At 45.1% G+C, this 22,444-nt stretch overlaps 1 protein-coding gene across 4 annotated transcripts in view; it reads right to left on the bottom strand.

Moving 5' to 3' along the window:
* SPTBN1 (spectrin beta, non-erythrocytic 1) overlaps window positions 1–22,444 on the bottom strand; it is a 135,228-nt gene that overhangs the window by 65,184 nt on the left and 47,600 nt on the right. The window contains exon 1 of one of the 4 annotated variants that reach the window (XM_082305710.1): window positions 12,874–13,393. The exons of the other annotated variants lie outside the window; for them this stretch is intronic. Within the exon in view, the coding sequence (XP_082161836.1) occupies window positions 12,874–12,982 (109 nt within the window). The 5' untranslated portion in view covers window positions 12,983–13,393. Of the gene's footprint in view, window positions 1–12,873; window positions 13,394–22,444 lie in introns of those variants that run through there. 4 annotated transcript variants of the gene reach the window in all.

Here is a 22,444-nt window from a genome sequence, read left to right as displayed (position 1 = left end):
AGCAATAAGAATATTGTAGATTACAATAAAAATGACTTGTATAACAGAAGGAACCATGGCATTTATAACATGCAGTTATTTCTAAGAAGGGAGTTTTAAAAATGAATTAATTTTAATGAGATTTGAAACAAACTGCTAATAAGAAGCATTAGAGGAAAAATCCCTAATCTTCTCTGGCTCGAATCTGCAAACCCATCATGCAGAGCCCCAGCTGAAGCCCTGGAGTTGTCTTTTGGGGCTGGCAGAATTGATGCCTTCACCTGTTTGCTTGCTTAAGAAAAGCTCCAGAAAACCAAATCACAATGTCAACTTGAATACACACATTCCAGTCAGTCACTCTGTATATTAAAGTTCTTTTTTTAAGAAATCCATGTGGTAATTAAAAATACAATAATAATAAAAAAAACCTTTCTTTTCATGCCATACCTGCTTTCTTGGGACTTCTGAGGTACAAACAAGTTGCACATAGATTCTAATTTCCCACCTCAAAATTTTCCTGCTGGTCTGTTTGATTCCAATCCAAAGGTCATTTACTGATCTGCTTTTGTGGGACAATGTGGCATGTTTAAGCAAAATCATTTTAGCCTTTGGAGTTATGCAAGAGTGGGGAAAAAAACATCCCTCTCCAGCACATTATTTCCTGCTCATGTAATAACTCTCAAAGCAGTACCAGAAAAAAAAAAACCTTTGAAACTCTCAAAGATCTCTCAAAGATTTAAAAGGTGACACAAATTCGAAGGAATCAGCTGAGTAAAATTATACTTTGAACACCTTAAATGTGTATCTTCATCCAGAAACATCACTTGTTTTTCTAGTCCTAAAAGCAGACTTGTGAGTCGTACCGATTGTGTAATGCACTGACTATGCAAACTGAAAAGCTCTACCTGGGTACAAAGGTGTGGCTCCTGTTGAAGTTACCCCTCAGAGCTCCCAATATTTACCCTTCACTTACTTTCTTTAATTTTTAGCGCACTGAGAAAGTGCCAAACATCATCAGCTCAGCATAATCAATATAAGAAGCACCCAAACACTCCTGATCACAGTCATTTTGCTGATGCCTCCTTAATCACATTCCACGCAAGCTCCGTATTCTGGGCTCTCCCCTCCCTCAAAATGTGAAACTGTTGTTGAGACTAGGAAATATGGCAATTAATAAAGGAAACGCAGAGCACAAGGACTTCTGAAAGCTAAGTGTCGGATTAATTGTCTGTTAATGTAATATTAATGTCATCAAAAAATAATTCAGATATTGGTTAAGCACAGAACTATTGCACGTTTGCCTCACATATGCGAACAGGCTCTTTGAACTAAGACTCTGTGTGCTTATACCCATCTTACACACCTGCCTAGCCAAGTCACAGTTACACACGTGTACACAGGCATGAAAACGCATTTATGACATCTTACGCAGATTGCATGTGCCTTATTTGTGTGTTCCTGAAGCCTGAGACGTGACAACTCGCTGATTTTCAGGTGTCCAAACTTACGGGCACATTTCGACCTACCTAACATACACAAGACATTTATGCGTAAGAAAAAGCTCCATGAACACACTTCTGAATACGAAGTCCACAGTGACCTGCAGCTGGTGCCAGGGAAATGGTTTTAAACTTGGCAACAGGAGCTAAACCAGAAGGGAGAGCAGACTCCGGTAGCACAGAAACCAAAAGGTGTTCTGGCATTAGGCAGCTCACAAACATACACTTGAAAAGTGCTGGGAACCGGTTGGGATGGGCCACGCTCACGGAGGCTGGAGGAGAGGCAAAGGACAGCCCCGTAGCCAGCCCACCGAAACGGGCGCTGCCGAGATCGCACCACCCTGTCCAGTCATTTTAATCATTCAGGAAAAACAGGGGGAAAAGTCCCCTCTCGGCTGCTGCTTTATTTTGTGTCGCTACAACCGGCAGGCGCTGGTCCCAGTGCAGGACCGCGCTCCATCCCCACGGAGGGCACCGCTGCCAGGGCACGCTGCACAGCTGAAGACTTTACGTATTAGGTGTCCTTAAGCGTCGTCTGTTCTCCAGGACAACTTGCGGCTGCCTTTATTTAGAAAAAAACGGATCTGCAGTGAGGAACCGGCTGGAACACAGCTGGCCCCAGGCGCAGGGGATACATAAGCATCTTTTAAATGGCACAGAGCGTCACTAGCATCAATGTGCTGGCAAATATATACAGTGCAACTTGCCTGTTAAGAGCAAATGTTCCAGTAAATAAGGATTTATATCATGGGGATTTTATAATATCCTCTATCAGGCATCATTATGAAGATATTTATTTTGGGGGAGAGACACAGAGAGAGGAGGACTTAATAACATGTGAGCAGCAGCAGATTTATGGAAAAAATGTGCCATAACTTCCACGCCTCGCTCCGTGAACTCCTTCCGTAAGGACTTAGGCAACAGCTATGAGCAATCCTGTCCAGATGCAACCAGCACACCACCTGCTATTAGAGGCTGATGGATTATCAGCGCACCCATAGAAGTCACGGTGGCCAGAACGTCACCGAGGGAACAGGCAGGAGATTGTCTACGGGCATCACCGATTTTCTAAAGCGACTTCCTTGGGCTAGAGGTGAAACACGCTTTCCTGGTACCAGGTGAGGCCGGGAGGATGAAATGCAACTCGCACCCCGCAGGGGGAATGAAGCCTGTGGTGACACAGAGCGGGCACGGGGTACAGTTCACCTTTGAGAAAGCATATACAGTTCCCACAGCCGTAGCTAAAATAGTTCCCCATACCCCTTCCCTCTCCTTTGGGCTCAGGATCAGAGCCTCGATCCAGTCAGACTGTATCCGCTCACACGAAGAACCGCCGCGCACCCCGTGGCTTTTGGCAGGACCCCAGCCCAGGGCACAGCACGGCCCCCTCGGCACAGCGGGCGCAGGCACTGCCGTCCCGAGGAACCGCTTGTATTTAAACAACTTGAGACGCTTCGCATTTCGAGGTAGGGTTAACCCAAATTATTGAATTCCCCGTTGCATGAGAAGAACAGAAAGGTCAGAAGTTCAGAACGCATCCAACACCTGATGGTTCTAGACACCTCCCCTATTGATTCAGGGGCTGACTTCACTGCCATTCCATAATGGCTATTACTCATCTTCAACTGCAATCAAAGTACAGTCACATCCGCAATTTCAGAGCAGTCTCTTTCATTATATTGCCAGACAATCTGGAAAAGCTGAAAAGAGGAACACACCCTGAAAAAACTGGCCGTTCCGCTACCAGGGTGAGTCTAGTTGCCCTCGAAATAACCGTGGAAAGACACTAGACTCGATGCAGAAGTAATTATTACCCAAAGCAAACCATAGTTAGTTGACTACAGATGAGACAGCCATGTTTTCACTTTCCTTCTTTCCTGGAACCAAATCATAGTCAGATCATGTTTCATCAGATCAAAAATTGGAAACGCTGCTTGGACAAAATGAACACTAAGAATTGGACTTTTGGGGTTTTTGGAAGGGGAAGACTGAAGCCAACATACGGTATCAGTGTGAAGAAGCTGAAACCAAAGAGGAGTTGTTGTTTGAGAAGAATGAAGGAGCAGGCCTGAATTTGAGAGAGAAAATCCCACGAGCAAGTCCCTCAGCACCGCGCCGTTGTGCGGTTTCATTGCCTTTAATGGGGCTGCCCCGGTTTAGATCGCCGGAGAAGCGGGCTCTGCATATTGGCTGATTTGCTGAAGAGTTTGCCAAGCCATCAAGTTGAACTTAGGTATCTTCATTAAACCATAGCGTTTTTTCCCAAGAAAAATCTGGGAACCAGCATTTATTTTGTTCAGATAAACTCTTACATCTCTTTGTAGCAATGCATTGGTTTGTTTAATCTTTGCAGGCGTAAGGCCGCCCCTTGCTTGCGACTGGAATGCTGTGGTAATGCAGATCGGTTTTGTACCTTGCCACCGCGCTTTCTTCACCGTCTCTTTGGTACGTAATTCTCCGGGTACTCTACCTGAAAACTCAGTTCTGATAGAACCAAATCAGACAGGAAAACTTATAGAAACCAACCCCAAAACCAAAACAATCCTCAGAAACATATGCCTGGCCATTTTGAGAATATCCAAGGCAGAGATGTTCGCGGTCTCTGCGAGGGACAGCAGATACGATTCCGGCGCAACGCCATTTGGGATGATGCTTTTTCTGTTTGCCAACATAGGAAGTATTCAAAACCCACAAATGAAAAATCATATTTATGTCCTCCTGCCCCCCAACAACCTTAATACAGTTTTACTAAACCAGCGCAGGCTCGTGCATCCTACGGATGACCTGCCAAACAGAAAACCGACCCTGTCCGGCCCAAGTTTGTCGTGTACGGGTAACTGGGCCTGTGCTTTCAAGAGCTCCAGCTCCTGTTTTTTATGAACAAACCAAACTTGACTGAACATGGAATTATCAACATTTCCAGTTATCTCGTGAAAAGGCCACTCGGTAATGCCAGATCTTTCACAAGACCTTTGAAAAGCCACGAACGTGGCCCCTAGACTACGCCACAGTGACTGCCTGCGTGTCTGCTTAACCGTGCCGTTCCCCTCAAAAACTGAAGGGCCTTTTTCTTTAAGCTTCTTTCCGCGTGAAACAGTGGGGCATTCAGCACAGCTACGAGACTGGTTAATATTAGTTTGGCTACAGTAGTTCTCCTTCAACAAAGGAGGCTCTCAGCCCGGGATACCCTCGTTCCAGCAGCAAGTGTACAAGGTCTTTTGTGTTAACACGGGCTCTCCCGGCCACCAGGACCTCAGACTCCACATCAAAAGTCACAAGCATGAGTGGGCACCATCCCTCTTGTCTCTTCTCCTCTGAAAGCAGTGGAAGGATTCAGCTATATGGGTTTTTAGCAAGCAATTTTAGGCTCACGTGCCCTCCTTAATGACATCCCGGCTATCACAGAGGACAGTAGGGCCAGAATTACTTTGGGTGCTAACTACGGTCAGTATGTGAACGAAACGGCGTGCTCAAAGCTGCGTTATGAGTAAGGCCCTCCTCCCCAAAGCACCCCTGCTCCCCTCAGGTGGGGGGCACGCACGTTACCCTCTGCTCCTGCTTGCCAGGCCTCCGCCTTATTCCTGCTGTTCCGAATTTCAGATCCGCTGGAACGCAGAGCAATCCACGAGCTCCGTACTCTCTCCGCGAAGGACCCTTTACTCTGAAAGGACTAATTTTGAGTTGGGAGGGGAGTTGTTTGCATAATGCCTATTAAATCATCTTCATCTTTGGAGCTGTTGCATCACCTGAATGATGACACTGGGAAAAGGACCATTACATGCCAGCCCCAGATATAAATTTCCAGATAAAATTCCAGATTTGATTTCTTGTGGGAAGAGCAAAGTAGATTCCAAACCACCTTATTTATTTTTTCCTATCTCCTTCACCACAGCTTTAAAGTCAACAGAGACTGATTCCCAACATTTGGCTTACCAGTTTTCCCAAACCTGTCTGTTCAATGAAGGTAATTCATTTTCACATAAGGAAAAAATATGTCATTGTCATACCCTGCTACTTAACAGCTGATACTTAATACTTCTCAATTCAACTTAAACAGAAACAAAAAGACCTTCAGACCTGTCAGTAATCAAATACTCTTTCAATGTATTCTTACTTGAAATTCCGACTCCGAGCAGAAGGGGTGCACCTACCAAAGCCCATGTCCTGCGCTGGGATATCACGGAGGAGTAGTTTAGTACACGGAATAGGAAACGGGGATTTTGTGGATCACATTGCAAACCTGTAATTTATTTTCTTCACCATTTTTCCTTAGCTTAGGTAGCATTTCATCCACTTTAATAGTCAAAGCACGCACCCAACAGAAAGACGGAAAGAAACGAAGAAGAAAAAGGAGGAAATCGCAAAACAGATTTGAGAAAGAACTCGGGCCTGAAAGCCTACCATTGTTCTGGCTATTTATCACCGCTTTCATCTCTCTCTGTAGTCTTTTTTTATTGCCCCACTTTCCACAGAAGTTAATGGCAAAACCCACAATCAATTTGAATAGGGCTCTTGGATAGGAAAAATATGTGGAATAGGAGCCTGTACTCCTACGTGGTTACAACGCGCCTACGAAGCATTGGGATGGTCTGTGGCATTCAGCTTAGCCGAGACATCCAACGCAGACACACAAAAGGGCCGGGTCCTGCGCTAGCACAAACGGCTGCATTTCCAGATTCGCAGAGCCGTGGGGATTTACACCACTTCAGGACATCACACAAATCATTTTACTGTTCTCACTCTGGCAACAAATCACCCCCAGGGTATTCAAAATACCTTACTGTCCCACGTGAAAATACCTGCTTACAAGCTTTGTTTACTTCACAATTTCAGAGCCACAAAAAGTACGCCAGGATTGCCCTTTTTTAAACAAAATTATGCTCCAGAGCCTGGAGTTTTCTGTTTGTTTTAAAATTGAGTTTCTTATACACACAGTTAAAAAAATATTACAAACGTAATCTAAATAGAAACTGAGGAGAACAGACTACAAAAAACCTGAGGCAACAGCTCAGAGTTGTGAATTTTCACAGTTATTTCAGTAAGGAGCCAAATCCAATTTAAACGTTTACTTTTTCAACTGTATCAACGCTGACCATACTAGCAGAAATACCTTACCCCGTGCTCTTTTAACTTGCTTGCTGTATCTTCACAAGTACCAAAACCCATAACCAGAAAAGGTAAATTTCTGGAAATTTTGAAGACAAATAAAATTTCAGAGCTTTTTGAAAGAGAAAGCAGGAATTTGGGACAAAATGTTGTCTTTAGTAGCTATGGGATTATCAAAATCTGGTTTATTTCTCTAACAGTGAGAAATGTCTTAGTCCTCATCTAATCTTGAGCCATGGCAACAGTTTATCTAGCAGTAAAGATGGAGTTGCCATACTGCCCCGAATAGCCCTTTAAAACAGGGAAAATACTAAATAATGTTAGACTTCATTTCTCACTGTTCATTCTGAAAGAAAGTCTTTCACAAGAGCTTTCCATTAAGTTTTCCTCAAAATCTCCTATTTAGTTTTGTGGCGATTGTTTAACATCAGGATTGGGAGAGAATGGGAGCGAAGGGTTTGAATGCTTTTTTCAAGTTCCTGGGTGGTTTTGAAGTTTATCCTTCATAGACAAAACTATTCCAGAACCTTCTACAAAACCATCTTCCATAGGTTTGCTATACATAGTATAGATAGTTTATGTGTAATAAAATTAACAGACAACACACGTGGTCACTGGAACGTGGCTTTTGCTCCTGACTGTACTCACCTCAGCAGCCCCTGTCCAAAGGAAGGGCACACAACACAGATTCCCCGTCCCCTGCTGCAATATGTAGGGCTAGGAATAAATAACGGCGCCTGTGTGTCATTCCATGATTTCTACAATGTAATTGTAGGCTTTTACGTCTGGGAAGGGCAGAAACGATAAGGCAGCTCTGAGCAGCCTTGTCTCGCTGTGATTCTCCGCATCAGTTCTGTGCTACAAGGCGATGGGCGAAGAGTTTAAATTCGACCGGTTGGTTTTACGAATAGACAAATACAAGTCCTACCAAGTGATTTGCCACAAATGTCCACTTTAATGAAGAACCTGGACATGTTAGTTACAACACCTACCCAGTCATTTCCTCCAAGTTAAATCCCTAAATTATACACTCAATTAGTTGGCAAGATCACTTTTATAACCTGCACATTTGAAATAGTTCTAGACAGAGAAGACTTTCACCAACATTCAGCTACCATCTTTGTTTCAGATGGCGAAAATGCCCTAAAACTGAGTCTAGGATTCAGATATGTTTGCAGGAATCTTTACATTGGAAAGAATGAGGGCCCAGCTATCACAGAAATGCACATTCAAAACACTTGCTTGAGATCACTTAAAGACTCTTTGCAAGTCCGACAGGCCTTCCAGCCATGTAGCCTGTGCTCATGCATTCACCAAAACCAGAAGACTGAAGTATGCTGTGACACACGCAGGCTTTGGAAGGATTGCAGACAGCAGAAAATCAAGCAAAATTTGCCACAGGAACATGAATATATTTGCAACTTCAGTGGATCTGAGAGGGCGGGGGGAAAAAAAAAAAAAAAAATCCATGTAAACCAGACGCATATCATCTGGAATGAAATTCAGCCTTCCCGCATTTCACCTTTAACAGAAATTACCATGACAAGAAATGCCAGTGACCAATTTGGTAGACAAAGTAGGATGTCCTTCGGTTCACTAATCACCGCCTGTAGCTATGCAGGTCACTGCTCGCCAGAGACTGAAATCCTTTAAAAGGTAAATCTTGCAACAAGGAAGACAGCTGTTGAAACTGTCTTTTCAAAGGGCACCCACGTAACTTCAGAGGATCCTGGGTGTAGCAGAGGATCTCGCTGCTCTAGTGCAGGACAGTGCTTCAGCAACTCCTGCAAACTCGTCAGTCCGCAGTGGGAGCTCCCTGTTTATCCTTGGGCATAGGCAGGGACCTGGGGACAAGATTTTCTTGCAGGGAAAGCTGTGGGGAAGCCCTGCTTCAGAACAGAAAGAAAAACAAACAGGAAATTTTTTCCTGCTATTCTGCAGCCTGGATGGGAACCGATCTATGCATACGGATCCCTATATTATCATTGATCACTTAAAAACAGAAACTGCATGTGTCTCTTTTTATGCCAAACAGGAACCAAGACCAAACCTGCTTGAGACACTGCCGTTCAAAAGATGACACAGCCAAGGAGTTCCCCTGCTGAAGGGTGCTGCTATCAGAGCAAGGATTTTGCCCCAGACACCCAAGATACTCACATACAATTGCACTTTGTTTTCTGGTGCAGGTAGTGCTGCGTAGTCGCAGTCAGTGTTTCATCCCCATGAAACAGAGTTTAGAATTGATCTAAAGCCGGCTTAAACACCTCGGACGGGAAAGACAGCTCACCTTTCCTACAGGCTTATTCCAGCAGCCACTACATTAGGGGGCAAGTTTTCCAAACCATGCTATTTCTAACATGGCTCAAAAGTAGTAATAAAATAAAGGCACTTCCATCCAGGCAGCCTGGTCACCAAAACACATTAGGCTCCCGCTAAAAATGAACGGTTTTCAATCTGAAATGCAACATTGAAAAAAAAATAAACAGAATCGAAATGTACCACACAGCAGGGTACATCACAGAGCTCCCGTGAAAGCTGGCTTTCCTCTGGGGATTTATCAGGAGCACAAATCAAGCTCACCCCCATCCCCCAGGATTTTACATTTGTAATTACCGCTGGAAATTTCACACCTCGGGCACAGCCTTAGAGCCGAGACCCAACTTCCCAATTACGCTGCAGGAGCTGATAACGTCACCAAACTACTAAATGCCAGAAATGTTAATAAATACCACGCTGTCCTGTTAATCAGGTGGGAAGGGGCCCGTGAGAAGCGATGACAGTGGCTTCTCCAGGCTGGTGGCAGCTTACCCGTGGAAGGTGATACAGCTGCAGGGATCTCCTTCCAAATTCCCGACTTAACCTCCTCCTGCCAGCTCCTACCACCGCGCCAAGCCAATCCACAGGATCCTACCGTGTTAATGTAGCACAGGTGACAGACTTGGTTTATAATTACTTGGTTTGCTTTTCATTTAATTCCTCAACTGATCAGGACAAACTCTCTCCACCGACGCACCACAAACAAGTTTTGGGGTCCTGTCTTTTCTTGCCGAGAGCTACTCCAGCCCTGCAACACGATCCCTTTCTACCCAACAAGTGGCCAGGAGAACCAGACCTCCACACCTAGGTTTAAGATGATAGCAACCACTGATACTATCTCTCACTTATCATTCCAGGAGCGGGCGAACTAACCATAATAAGAACTTACTGAAACTTAATAAAGGAAACGGAACTTGCTAAAGCATTTTTCTCCCCGCACCTGCGCTGACATTCTCACCAGCCCAAGGACTGAGTATGCTAAGCTTCTCCACTATCATGCACAAGAGTTCAGGGTTTCTTTTGACACAAAGACAGCCCCGATTCACTCCTCTTCTGCCACCTCCCGCTTCACTCCGGCCCATCAAGGCAAACGGGAGCTGGGCTCTCCTGCAAGGTGACCCTTCCCAGGCGCAGCAGGAGCCAGCCTGGTCCCTTCAGCGTAGTCCCACAACTTCCACCGGCTTCACACCCCAGTGGGACAGGGCTGGAAAATCTCCTTTAAACACTCCACAATCCTCATCAAGCTGAACAACAGCCTTCCCTTACAATCATCACTTCAAGGCATTTAAAAGAGGTGGGACGTAGGAGTGCCTAGGTGATCTCTTAGGATCTGAACTCGCTTTGTCCCTAGCATTTTGGGGAAGAATTAGGTTGGCTCCTCTTTTCTGCTCGTGTGAAGCTGCCAGTGCCAAATCTAACATATGGTCTATCTTAGGAAGGAGGAGATCAGGGAGAGTTGTCCTCTACTTGTTGCCAATTCACACTTCTGCTTCGTACAAGGCCTGAGCACTTGCTCTGCTATTTTAGTCAAAACAATATGCTCCTAAGTGCTTTTTTCGAGGAAAACTCCCATCCTTCACTAGATCTGAACAGTACCTTGCTATAATCTAGCGCAAAGCTGTGGATTTACATGAAAACTCTAGGAATTGTGAAAAATGAGGGGTACATTCAGTGTGGGAAGACCATGAGTAGAGGCTACAGTAACCCTGTTAGGGTGCCGATACTGGTGCTGCTCTAGAGAGCCATCCTACTGGAGGCAAGAGGGGTGAAACACAGTTATAAAGGAGGAAAACACAAAAATAAAAAGCTTCAAAAGTTACTTTTTACCAGAGACTAAAGAAGCTTTGAAACGTGTCTGCTCTTGCTTGTTTGTACACCTCCACAATGACAAAGGTAAAACCAGTGTTAAATTTGTAATTTAAAAATATTACCTATGTTCAGCTCATCCTTGCTGGGTGTGAGTCTGGATGCACCGAGCAGTGCCTGGTGCCACAGAACACCCCATGCTTTCACCAGCACCTTCTCGGAAGAGGACAAGAATCACCTCAACATTTTACAACTGCAAATTACTGGCTTTTTTGATATTCTTCAAACAGAGAGCCATTAATCCAAGGAAAGACACCTTCTGTCTCAGCAGAGTTAAGGCACTCCCTTTACAGCACACACTATTTTGGATGGTTATTTAGCATTTCACGGAGTATCTAGTGCATAATTTAAAACATTTCCTGCACCTGAGCTCCACCCTGAACAAGATCACTGGCAGCACTGTTTTTTTCAAGCCTGTCTGCCTTCCCTACAATGCAAGTAAACAGCTATGGGACGATCTACTGCAAAGTCCCTCCTTACAACTGCAGGAGAATTCACTGCATTTTCTCTCTTTTGTTAGAGGAAATTGCAGCACATTTAGGGAGAGCATTACTTTTTTTTTTTTTTTAAAGTCAACACAGTGCATTCCACTGAGGGGAAAACTCACTTTCTGTGCTTTCAACACTGCGGTCTGCTTTCCTCTTTCAATGTGATGTAAACACACAGATAATGGATTCCTGAAGCAGTGACCCTGAAAATGATAAAATCTGCCTTCTTTAGACTGCTAACTTAACCAGCAAAGAAGGAGGCGTGAGCCAGTATTTTTTTTTTCCCCTGTGCCACAAACTTACCTTGTTCTTTTTAAAGCAAGTACCGCAGCCTAAGATCTGACAGATGTCCAAGACAAAGCCTCTAACCTATTCCCTCGCGTGCAAGTTCGGAGCCTGGATTCCCCATGCCTTGCCTCAGGAATGTCTATGTTGCCAGTGTTTAAGATGCTGTCATTTTATCTTATTATATCCAGTACGCAGCCATTACTGTGAGCCAGTTTACAAGATAAACAAAGTACTATGAATGAAAGATTTTTTTTTTTTTTTTCCCCTCCCTCCTTAAGCCAACAAATAGGAACCTTCTTTGCACTAACCAGGCTCTTCCTCCCTCTCTGACAGGAACCACAGGACCACACTTGTGGCACAGACCAGAGTAAAATAAGAAACATGCACAGAAGGGCTGAGCTTCACCGTACTCGGGCCGCTCTGGGATTATTTACGGAGTCACATGGATGTAGAGGAGGAGGAGGTTTGGGTTTGGTTAAGAATTCTTTTTTATTTTAAAACCGCAATGCTAAGAGTTCATTCATCCCCGGGACGTGCCTTACACGGAGGAACAGCAGAGCTTGTTTTACCCTGTCCGAGGCAGAGCGGTGCTGGGCGCGATCCTCCTGCGCTGCACTGCAAACAATCTGGGTTTCCAGCACAGGTCAGAGGCCTACCCTTCAGAGAGCACACGGCCGTTCCCCCAGAGAAACGGCCGTTCTCTCACGCAGATAGAGAATTTAACGGGAAGACGTTAAAGGACATTCACCTTGTCTAAGAGCAGAGTAAGATAAAATGAAGAAAACTGGGAATGTTAAAAGTACACGACTGCTTTCTCGGAGATCTTCTACGACATGAGCAAACTAATTCATTTGGAAATTATGCAACTGTTCCTCATTTGAAGAAGTTAAGCCACCCGCCTTTACAGGAGGTACGCAGGGAGTCAGAAAGGGCTCTCGCGCTGCAAACTGCACCCAAACAAAGCTAGGATTTTATGATTAATTTCCAGAGTTACAACTGTATTTTTTTATTTAAGGATAAAATAAATAGAAAGGCCACTTCCTCACTCTCCCCCTTATTGTTCTAAGCGACTTGGTCTGGGTTAGTCCTCATCTGTAATGCTGAGTGGCTCAGAGGCTGGACACGCATCTTAACGCTGTGTAAGACTGAGGACACCTTCAGAGAGATAAAAGCCACACAGTTATCTCTTAAAAGAACACAAAGCTTTTTCCTACAGCATGACTTTTGGCTTCTCTCATTAACACCTTGATGCAATGAGAACAAGCCCCGACTAACATGTTTACGGGGATCATATCATAGCAACACCTACAAAAAAACCAGCACAGGCTTACCTTGTAACTGCTTGAATCTTCCTTCTAACTGGTTATAGTTATACGGCACCTGAGCTGCATATCCCGGGGACAACGGCCCAGGCATACTGGTCAATTTTTGTAATTCCATTTACAGGTAACACAGGGATACGATGAACTGCAGCATAAAGGAACCACAGGTTTCTCTACTGTACATCCAAGTAAATCCCAGCTTCTTCAGCAGTTCGGCTTCAGTGCCTAGAGAAAACGCTCTCGCTGAGCCCTAAGTAAATACCAGCTTCGGTTCAAAATCCAGCAGTGTGAGTTGGCTGTAAGTTGTCTGTAACGGATTCAAACTTAAAGCACCATGAGGGGCTTTTTGGTGGGTTTTTTTTCCCCCCCCAGCTCCACTACAGGCAACTCCCAAGTGCTCGAATCTGCTTTCAAATTCTCGCCTGGCTGTGGCGAAACTAAATCAAATAAAAGCAAGCCTGCGATTCAGCCCAAAGTCAAAGCAGCACGGAGCCAGGCGCTGCCGTCCTCGCCAGCGCTTCCAGGAGCCGCGCACACCTCAGACCTTTCTGCTGGTTTGTAATATAATCAGGAGCCGCCTGGGTGCGGGCTGATGTCACTTCATTACCATACAGCACCGCGGAGGAAACGAAGGCTGTACCAAGGGCGAAGGGGCGGCGGAGCAGGGGAAGAGCGGGACGGCTCATGCAACGCTGCCGCAAGTTCTTCCGCTGGGTGCATCCCGCGCCGCCCCGCGCCCCGGGAGGCAAGGCGGCAGCGGGGTCCCCAGCCCTCCGCTCCCAGCGCGCCGCCGCCGCCGCGGCCGACGGTGGTATCTTCCTCAGCGAAGCTGGTGGAATTACAATCTTTTGTTAAGAGCCTCATGTAACGGAAAAGTCTCAGATTACTATCACATGAAAAGGAGGGCACTTTTCTTTATTTATCTGCAAGACTGTTCACTTGAAAAAGTAACACACACACACACACAGAAGCACTCATTCGGTATTTAGCAAGAGACGAGGAGGCGATGCAGAAAGATGTACGCTCCAGCACACTGGGAACAAACGAAAGCTTTGTGAGAAGGTTCTTTAGACAGCCGATTCCTGTCGCTCCGTTTTATGTTACTTGTCGATATTGAGGATCTTGATATCTATGTATGTGGCTCCTTGCCCGTTTATCAGCACGCTGGGTATTACGGCAAGATTAATGGTTGTCTGGGCTATGCACTGGAGGGGGAGGGCTGTAACGTAAAGAAGGATGCCCTGCCTCTGGCTGGCACCTTAATACCCTGCTGTAATACAGAGGTGCACAAGAGCAGCAGGGCTAGGCAGGAGGAGTCAGTTCCTGCAGGTGGTAATGGACCAAGGATGTCGGTTTTCCCTCGGGGCAGGAGCTCCCAGCCCTCACTTATTCATAAGCGAAATTAAAAGGTCAATTCCACCTTCATATTCTCAGTACGTAGCATTTGCCTGTTCATTCTTAAAACTGCTGATAACGTTCACGCAAATGTTCTCCCTTTTTTTCTTTTCTAGCATTTCCAAATTCCTTTCCAATGGAATCCATGTTCCCCTCCCACTCCGTCCCCTCATTAAACATTTCAAAATGTTGCCTTTGTTTTGATTCACAAGTTTCTAGTCATGTAGTAATTTATGTGAGGACAATTTCTGTGGGAGAAGCTCGGTCCACTCCCACTGACTCGCTGCAGCCCTAGCTCCTGCTAGGCGTAAGGTGGGAATCCAACCAGCCTTTGCCAACGCACCGGGGAACAGACGTGCAAGAAATCCAAGCACGAACGCTGCTAACGGAGGGAGAAGCGATGGAAGTCAACGCTTCCCAGCTGAAGCTGGGGTTTCCAAAAACACATGGACTGTTGAAAATGCCTGAATTGCTCCCAAGGTCATAAACACACTTAAAATATTTATGGCTTTTAACTATACTGTTTTACTTAAAACAGCAACATAGCCCTAGCCCAGAGTTGCTTATTATGTTGATACAGAAGGGCTTTTACTAGCATATTTCAGTGAACCCCTTTATATCAATATAGCCGTATTTACGCAGGCCTTTTGGTACTACAGCAGACCTCAAGTAGAGCCTAGAACGTTTCTGAAAGCTGGCCTTCAACCTTTCCAGCACTGCCTACACTTCTGCCACTAAAGAGCATTCAGCTGCCCAAGACAGACTTCACAGTGCCAGGGAAGAAAGCGACTGTCCGCAGGGGCAGCTACAGCATCGCCGTGCAAGGGACCGAGGTACTGGAGGGCTCGCGCCCTCACGGCGTGTTTGCAAGGCGAAAGGGGGATCCGAGGAAGCACCTGCGCTCGCCGTCGCTGCGGCGGGCAGGATGCTGCTCTCCCGACAACAATGCGCTGACGCGGCACGGCGAGTCCCCCGTTCCTGCTAAACCTTCCCCTGATAATCTCTGTCCCTCCCGCACGTGGGGGCCCAGACGCTGCACTTGTGGGATTTCCAGGCTGGGATGGGAAGAGAAGAAGGGCAACGCAACAATACAAAAAGCCTCTAAAATTTCCAGGAACAGAGCTCAGTAAACTGAGCCGTTAATATACAAACTCCCCGAAAGCTCAAGGAGCACGTTTTACCCAGCACACAAGTACGGGCTTATTTCCATCACAAACTTTTTTCCTGCAGCTTTCTACCAACAGCAGCTTTTGCCTGCGATGCCTGACCTATGCTATAATTAAAGGAAACTCTTCCCCGGGAGAGCGGGCAGGCAGCCAGGCCCTGCCTGCAGGCGTATGAGCTCGCTGCTGTCCCACCCTGAGCAAACAGGTGTTGCTATGCAGCTCAGGAGGTAAAACTAAAGTCCAGGTGACTGACAGGAGAGCTGGAGCATTTTTAACACCATGAAGGCCCCAAATCGGGAGCCAGGAACTCTTCCCCAGCTGAAAGCTTTCCCAACACCTTTGGCAGGCAACGCGCTAACGCACACGGCCATTATTAAAATGTTAAAAAGTGAAATATTACAAAAGCAAAACATTAAAAACTAAAAATAATCACTTGGCTTTGACCCATACAAAACACAGGCTAGCTTTCCCCACCCCGTCATAAAACATTACCACCATGTACACATATTTACACTTCAGATTGTCCCCTGTGGGACAACTGAATCTGGTAAGCTTAAGATTCCCAAGAAATACTGAGCAAAAGTTGGGGTGGGTTTTTTTTTGTCTGTGTCCCCCCAATTCTGGCCTGCCCAGTAGCACTAAATGCTACCTTAAAGAGAGGGAATTGCAGCAGGTATGGAGCAGCGCAGGCTACGCAGCAAGCAGGGGGAAAGCTAAAGGAAAAGGGAAGAATCTGTGTGTGAACTGTGTTTGAGCTTGTTTTGTTCAAGGTTTGAAAAACAGACCCAGGACCCTACCGTGTTGTGGAGCACTCGGCAGCACTCAGGGTGAAATCCTGAGCTCGTTTTAGTTGCCATCCAGGCTGGCATTTGGGCTGAGGAACAGGTCCCCGAGCAACAGATGCGACGGCCTTTGTTAATGATCGTGTCGGCTCCTGGGGTGGCCCTGATCGCCAGGTGCTGCCGCCCCATCTGCCAAAGCACCACCGCCGCTCTGCCGGGCCCCGGCGCGCCTTTCGGAGGCTCCGCTTCACAGGCGGGTGGGAATTCAGGAGAAAGAGCAACGCAAAATGGGGATCGGCCTGCGTTTGTGAAACTCTACACCGTACGTAGCAAGACTTCTTCAAAACGGCATCCTGCCAGTTCCCATTTTTATTTGAGTCACATCAATCCTAATACATTCGTTTGCTGTTGACTCCAAAGTAGTAGACCTGAGACCTGCCTACTGCTGCTATGTAGCAATGCATCGAATCCATCACAAGGTTCTCACACGCAAACCCCTTTTTTATACTTGGTTTCTACTCATTTTCTCTATTTCTGTTTAATTGACTAAGCCCTTGATGTTACTAATTAGATAATACGTTACAGAGATGAATTAATGCTTTAAAGGCCATAGATAAGATAACTTCTAGCACTGGTCCCAGTGCAACTTATCAAATCAACACAGCTTGAAATTGTCCGGTGTAACTCATCACTGATTACACTATGGGAGAAAAATAAGGGCCAAATCATATATTAAGTTTAGTATATCAGGGAGGGAGGGGTTTGTTGGCTTTTCCCCCCCCTCTAAATTTTGTTCTCAGTTTTCTCCCATGGCTGTGAAATAATTTTTGCTTGCGTTCTTTGAATTGCACCTCTCCCATAGTACTCGACTGGTAATGATGGCTTGCATTATTTGTGTACTTGTTAAGAGTTATTAAATAAAAACACAAATGATTACCCAGTTAGCGATAAAGCAAAGCGTGACTTAGCTGATGTGATTAGAGCTTTGCAAAGCCTCAAGGAGAACAAGAGGTTGATTACAGCAATATTACGAATGTAGAAGTAACATCTGGAGGCAGGTGCGTACCCCAGAACAGAAGAGGATCTGTCCCGGGATCTGTCTTTATGTGGTTCTGAGAATTGCCGCTGAAGTGAATGGGCTCCTACCACAAAGGAAAAACCTAACGTTGCTAAGGAAAAAACTAATGTTAGATCTAGCAAAATTACCATCCAAACCCCTAATCATCAGTGTTTCTAAGACTGAACAAAACTATCACTTTTCCCAGCCAAAAGAAATCCCATGAGAAAAATCTTCGCATAATCTCAAAAAAAGTATAGACAAAAGACCCTCTAAGAAATTCCTGGCCAAGGATCCAGTTCATAACTTTTGCAGAAAGTAACTGGTAAGCGTGCAGCGTTAACATCACTCACACAGCCTCGCTAGAATTGGAATAGCTAGAAATTCCCCGACAACCTCATCCATCCATCAATCTAAGGGATCTTCCACCAATAAAGTCAACCAACATTGGCTGGCGCCACCGGGTCAACAGTGAAGACGGTATGTGTGGTGGGCACGATGTTCAAAACAGGCCCACCCTCAAAACACACTCACTTAACGCATACGTGGAAAACCAAGAAAGCAATGCACAAAATGTTCCCTGGCTACCATAAAACAAATGCACGCTTTGTGCTGTCGTGTTCCGAAAGAAAGATGTGATTTTACAACTCCACAAATGACAATTATCTTTCTGATGGGAAGCAGAATGCACAGCAGAGCTTCAATAATTACAAATCTGGTTAATCATCACCCTTGTCTTTCCTCTTTACTCTTATTTGCTCTTGTAAATTCTCTAGTTGGTGACTAACTAGAAAAAAATTACAAGATAAAAAGGATGATTTATTAATCTAAATAAAATGCCACAGAACTCGCATAACGTTTGCTCTTCTCCTGAAAGAGGGTAAAGTTCTTGCACATCCCCTCAGCGCCACATGAAAACTGCAGTCCTGTTTGCCTTTGACTTCTCTGCTGATACCCCCGTCTACACAGTAAAACCAGAATCTCTCCTTATATATGGAATAGAGCAAGGAAAGATGGTTTTTTGCTGTGGATTGTTCTAGAATGGAATAGGAAATAGTTATTTTTATCATATTTGACAATTTGCATAACATGAATCCTGAAGAGTTAGCTGTTTTCCCTCTAGTTTCTAGCTAAGATGCTGGAACACAGAGAGAAGCAGCCCACACACTAAGCAGAAACGAGCATGCCAACTTAATTACCTCTCCTGCAGGTATCAGTGGGAACAGAACCATTCGTCTTCCAAACCCGCCATTTCCTGCAACACTCAGCAACTGCCTCAGAAGAAGGTGAAATAAATACAAACAAAACAAGAGATCTTCTCTTAGGTAGTGTTTCTATTTCAGAAAGTATTTTGATTTTTTTTTTTTTGTTGTTTAAAGGGGATGTTAGGTCAGTGGCAAACAGCAAGGCATTTGGTCCTCCAAGTCCTTTCCAGATAAGTGAGTCTGTGACTCTCGTGGGCTTGGGAGAGCCAACGCAATCAAAACGTAAGGGAAAGGGGCAGATTAAAAAGCAAGAGCCAACGCGGGTTTTTATTACAGAAGGGTCTGTTCACGTTTTCCTTTTGCCGTGTCCAGGCTGGCCTTCCGGCAGCTCCGCGCCGGGTCCCAGGCACAAACCAGCTGCGGGCTCAAGATGAACCTGTAGGTTGTGACGTCTGAGACCAAAGCAGCACAAAACCTTTGGGAATCTGTTCACAAATCAGGCCAGAATATCAATTTATTACTGAAACTGGGTCAGTTCCACCTAGTTTCGGGTTTCAGTTTACACAAGCCCCAGATGAACAGGAAAGTTGACATGACTTTAGTAACAGCGTGTCCTTGCTAACTGCAACAGCGCAAGGCTTGCCAGGAGAGCCCGCAATAGAGAGCTACATGAGCCACTCGCGTTTGGAAGAAATCGCGGTTTGTGCTGGTTCGTACCCCAGTCCAAACGGGTTCTTCTGAACTGCCCTGCTTCCCATGCTCCGTGAACGCATCAAAGCGGGGAAGCCGTCCCTGAAAAACTGCAGCAACTGCATTCGCAGGTTTTGTTTGTGGCCCTTGACATGCTTGCTCCCTGACTTCGATGAATAACCCTCAAAAAGTCTATTAAAATCAAGCATGGTGCACAGGTATGCACTTAAGATACTCGCTTTCTGTGAAATTATGGCATGAAAAGACTTTATTTTAAACCAGAAAATTATTTTTTGTGGGTTTTAATGTACTTTTCCAGAAGCTGGAATTATTTTCATTGCCTCTCCCTCCCTCCTCTATCTGAATTGCATCTATATTTATATGGAGGAGAGAGAAAGAGATTCCCACCCTCCTTTTTCTTTTCTTCCTTTTGCACGGTTTTCTTTTTTCCCCCGTTTGCCCACGAACACAGGAGATGCACCGTTGCTACACCGTAATCACTCAGGCATGAAAATTCAATCTCCCGCTACTCCTGAGCAAAATGGAAACGGGGTGAAAGCAACAAGCAGAATACACTGATCTTTACAAATCTCCATAAGCCAGGGTATTTATTTCTACTTACTTCCCCTGCTTCACAAAGATAGACCAGAAAGCATATAAACTATATTAATGTTCGCAAATACATCCCCGTTGTGACCAGCCACATTCACATGTGGTCGGTTTAGGCGAGAGGAATAAAAAAGTGTTTTGCCAGTTCCATAACTGGAGGACCTTGAGCCCCTAAATTAGAAACCTCTGAAGTTAATTGGGCTCCCTACAGAATTTTAGATCCTCTTATACCTAAGCAACAAAGGTCCTGAAAAGCCAAGGTAGTACAGGCTTCTGCTGATCGTGTAGTTCATTCAAACTGAAAGAGAAGGAAAATGCTAGAAAAAATTGTTGGAAGTTGGAGTTTGTGTTTGGTTTGATTTTGTTTGTTTGTTTTTGGTTTTTTGTTTGTTTTTTCCCCCAAAAAAACATACTACATGTAGAAACATGAGCTGAAAACCTCACTTTTAAAGCCAACGTAAGAGAGACATCTCTCTGTTTATCTTCTAAAACCTTCTTTCACTGAATCTCACCCACGAAATTTCCCCATCTGGGAACTACCTATCTCTGCAAAAAAGCTTAGTGATCAATTGAGAAGTGCTGTCTCAAACTTGTGAAGTTGTTATTCCAGAGCAAACCACATTTCATTTTTGTATAACGTATAGAATAAATGTAGCAAAACTTCAGCAAATCACCATACGACATACACACACAAAATGTTTGGCAAAAAAATATTAGTAATTGCTTTGCTCACTAGAGGAGTTCAAAAGTGTTCAGAAGAATGCTAGAAACTAAAAAAGTGGAACTTGGAAGTGGATTTTCATCCTCCTCTCTACTTGTCTGGTCCTCATCCCCGTTCCTGATCGTTTTGCCTCTTCCCCATCATCAAGGCAATTCATCTCAAGGCAATCTGGGTTTGTATCTCTCCAGGATATTACCTCAAGATAAGAATCAAAGCTCTGATCCGAGAGAATGATTTCATCACTAATCTTTCCCCATTAGAAGAGCTCCAAGGTTAACAGAAATTAGTAAACATTTTTTAATCCCGTATTGAATTTTGCTTTGCAGTATGCTCTGCTAGACATTATTTATACTTCAGGGAGTGCTTTCATGCAGTATCCAAGCAACAAATAGAAGGAAAAATGCAAGGCACATTGCAGATTTGGCTGAATAAATAAAATAAATACAGAAACATTGCTAGTTAGATGCTAAAGACATGAGACGAGAACATTCTCTTCTGCATACGCATTTTTTGTGGAAAGACTTCTTTTAAATTACAGGCTCATGACTAGGTTTTGAAATGCATCCACAGCCAACCTCATCCCTGATAAAAGTCATAAATTTAAAAAAAAATTAATTGCCATTATTGGCACGTAGTTTCTATAAACAAGAAATCCTTCCCATTATGACGACTCAGCAAAATACCTAAAAATCTCATTATTTCAATGAAGGACCATTAATAATAGTTATCCCATGGTTTCTCTGTATTAAATATCCCCAAGGCATTGATTCCAACAGCAAAGAACATTATCGTCTTTTCAGTCTTCAGCGTTCCCGTGATGGGCCACTGTGGCTCAGGCTCCCGGCTGCGGTTTCCAGCACGGCCTCGCAGAAGCCCCGTGGTCCAGATACTCAGCACGGCCTCGCAGAAGCCAAGGGAGAATGCCAGCTTATCCCAGCTGACAATCTGGCTGGTAGGTCTCCTTCTACATCACCAACTTCAGCGTGGTTTTATCCCAGCTCTACTGTTGTGCCTGGCTTAGCCCTCCCTAACTACACGGAGGGTATCTCACGGTGAGTAGTATTCCCCTCCTTGAGCAGCCGGTGCAGCCAGCGTGTTTTACTCCCTTCACAAACCCTCCTCTCCCTGCCGGCTTTGCCTGTCCCTGCTTCAGCTGATGCAGAACGCCGCATCTCACTCATCTCAGTGTTGCGGGCAGCCAAAAGCACGGCCCCCGGTGCTTTTATTCTTTCCTGATGCCTTGGTGATGACTGGATGATGAAAACTAAAACAGCCAGGAGAGAGCTGTGCTGTGCCCGTCTGGGCATTAAGGCACGGTTCTCACCTAAAAGCAGTGCAAGTAAGGAAGCACACCATGCAAGTTAGTGCGGTGCCAATGTCTCTAATACCCAGGTACGATGAAGCAGATTTACCTGCTTTTGGGATTACCCTCACGGGTGTTGCATTGCTAATATCCTAAAAGCAGACAGGCATATGCACGCATGCGCACAGAGTCAGCATACACGTGTTAATTTTCCAGCTTCTTCCTCAAGGTACAGATGGCTTTTTTTATTTAATCACTTAACTACAGTACAGAATTCTCTTGTACCTTATTTTGCTAAATTACTGAACTGCTGTCCAAGCACAGAGTCAGCCCTCTGGGCGTAAGGACTGGCGTGTGTCTGGAGCTCTCCACAAGAAACTATGAGAAGCAGATATGGTACCTGTATTCCAGTCCAGGAGCTTAATGCACAAGAATTCAAAGATCTAAAGATCGATCGGTACAGGCTCCCTTGCTGGCAAGATGCTGGGCTCTCCAGCGTACACGTCTAACTCAGCAGTGCTCAGTCTTGAAGGAATTTAATCAGAGACATAAAATGACTGCAGCTGTCAGACTTTCCAGAGCGGGGCCACCAGCGACTGCTCCTATCCTGCTCCCTCCCCGAAGAAGCAAAAAGTCTATTTTTCCAGCTCCG

The sequence above is a fragment of the Platalea leucorodia genome (assembly GCF_965183815.1).
Source record: "Platalea leucorodia genome assembly, chromosome: 3".
NCBI classification, from domain to species: Eukaryota; Metazoa; Chordata; class Aves; order Pelecaniformes; family Threskiornithidae; genus Platalea; species Platalea leucorodia.
Note: the sequence above shows the minus strand (reverse complement) of the source record. Positions and strands in the feature narration are given on the sequence as shown.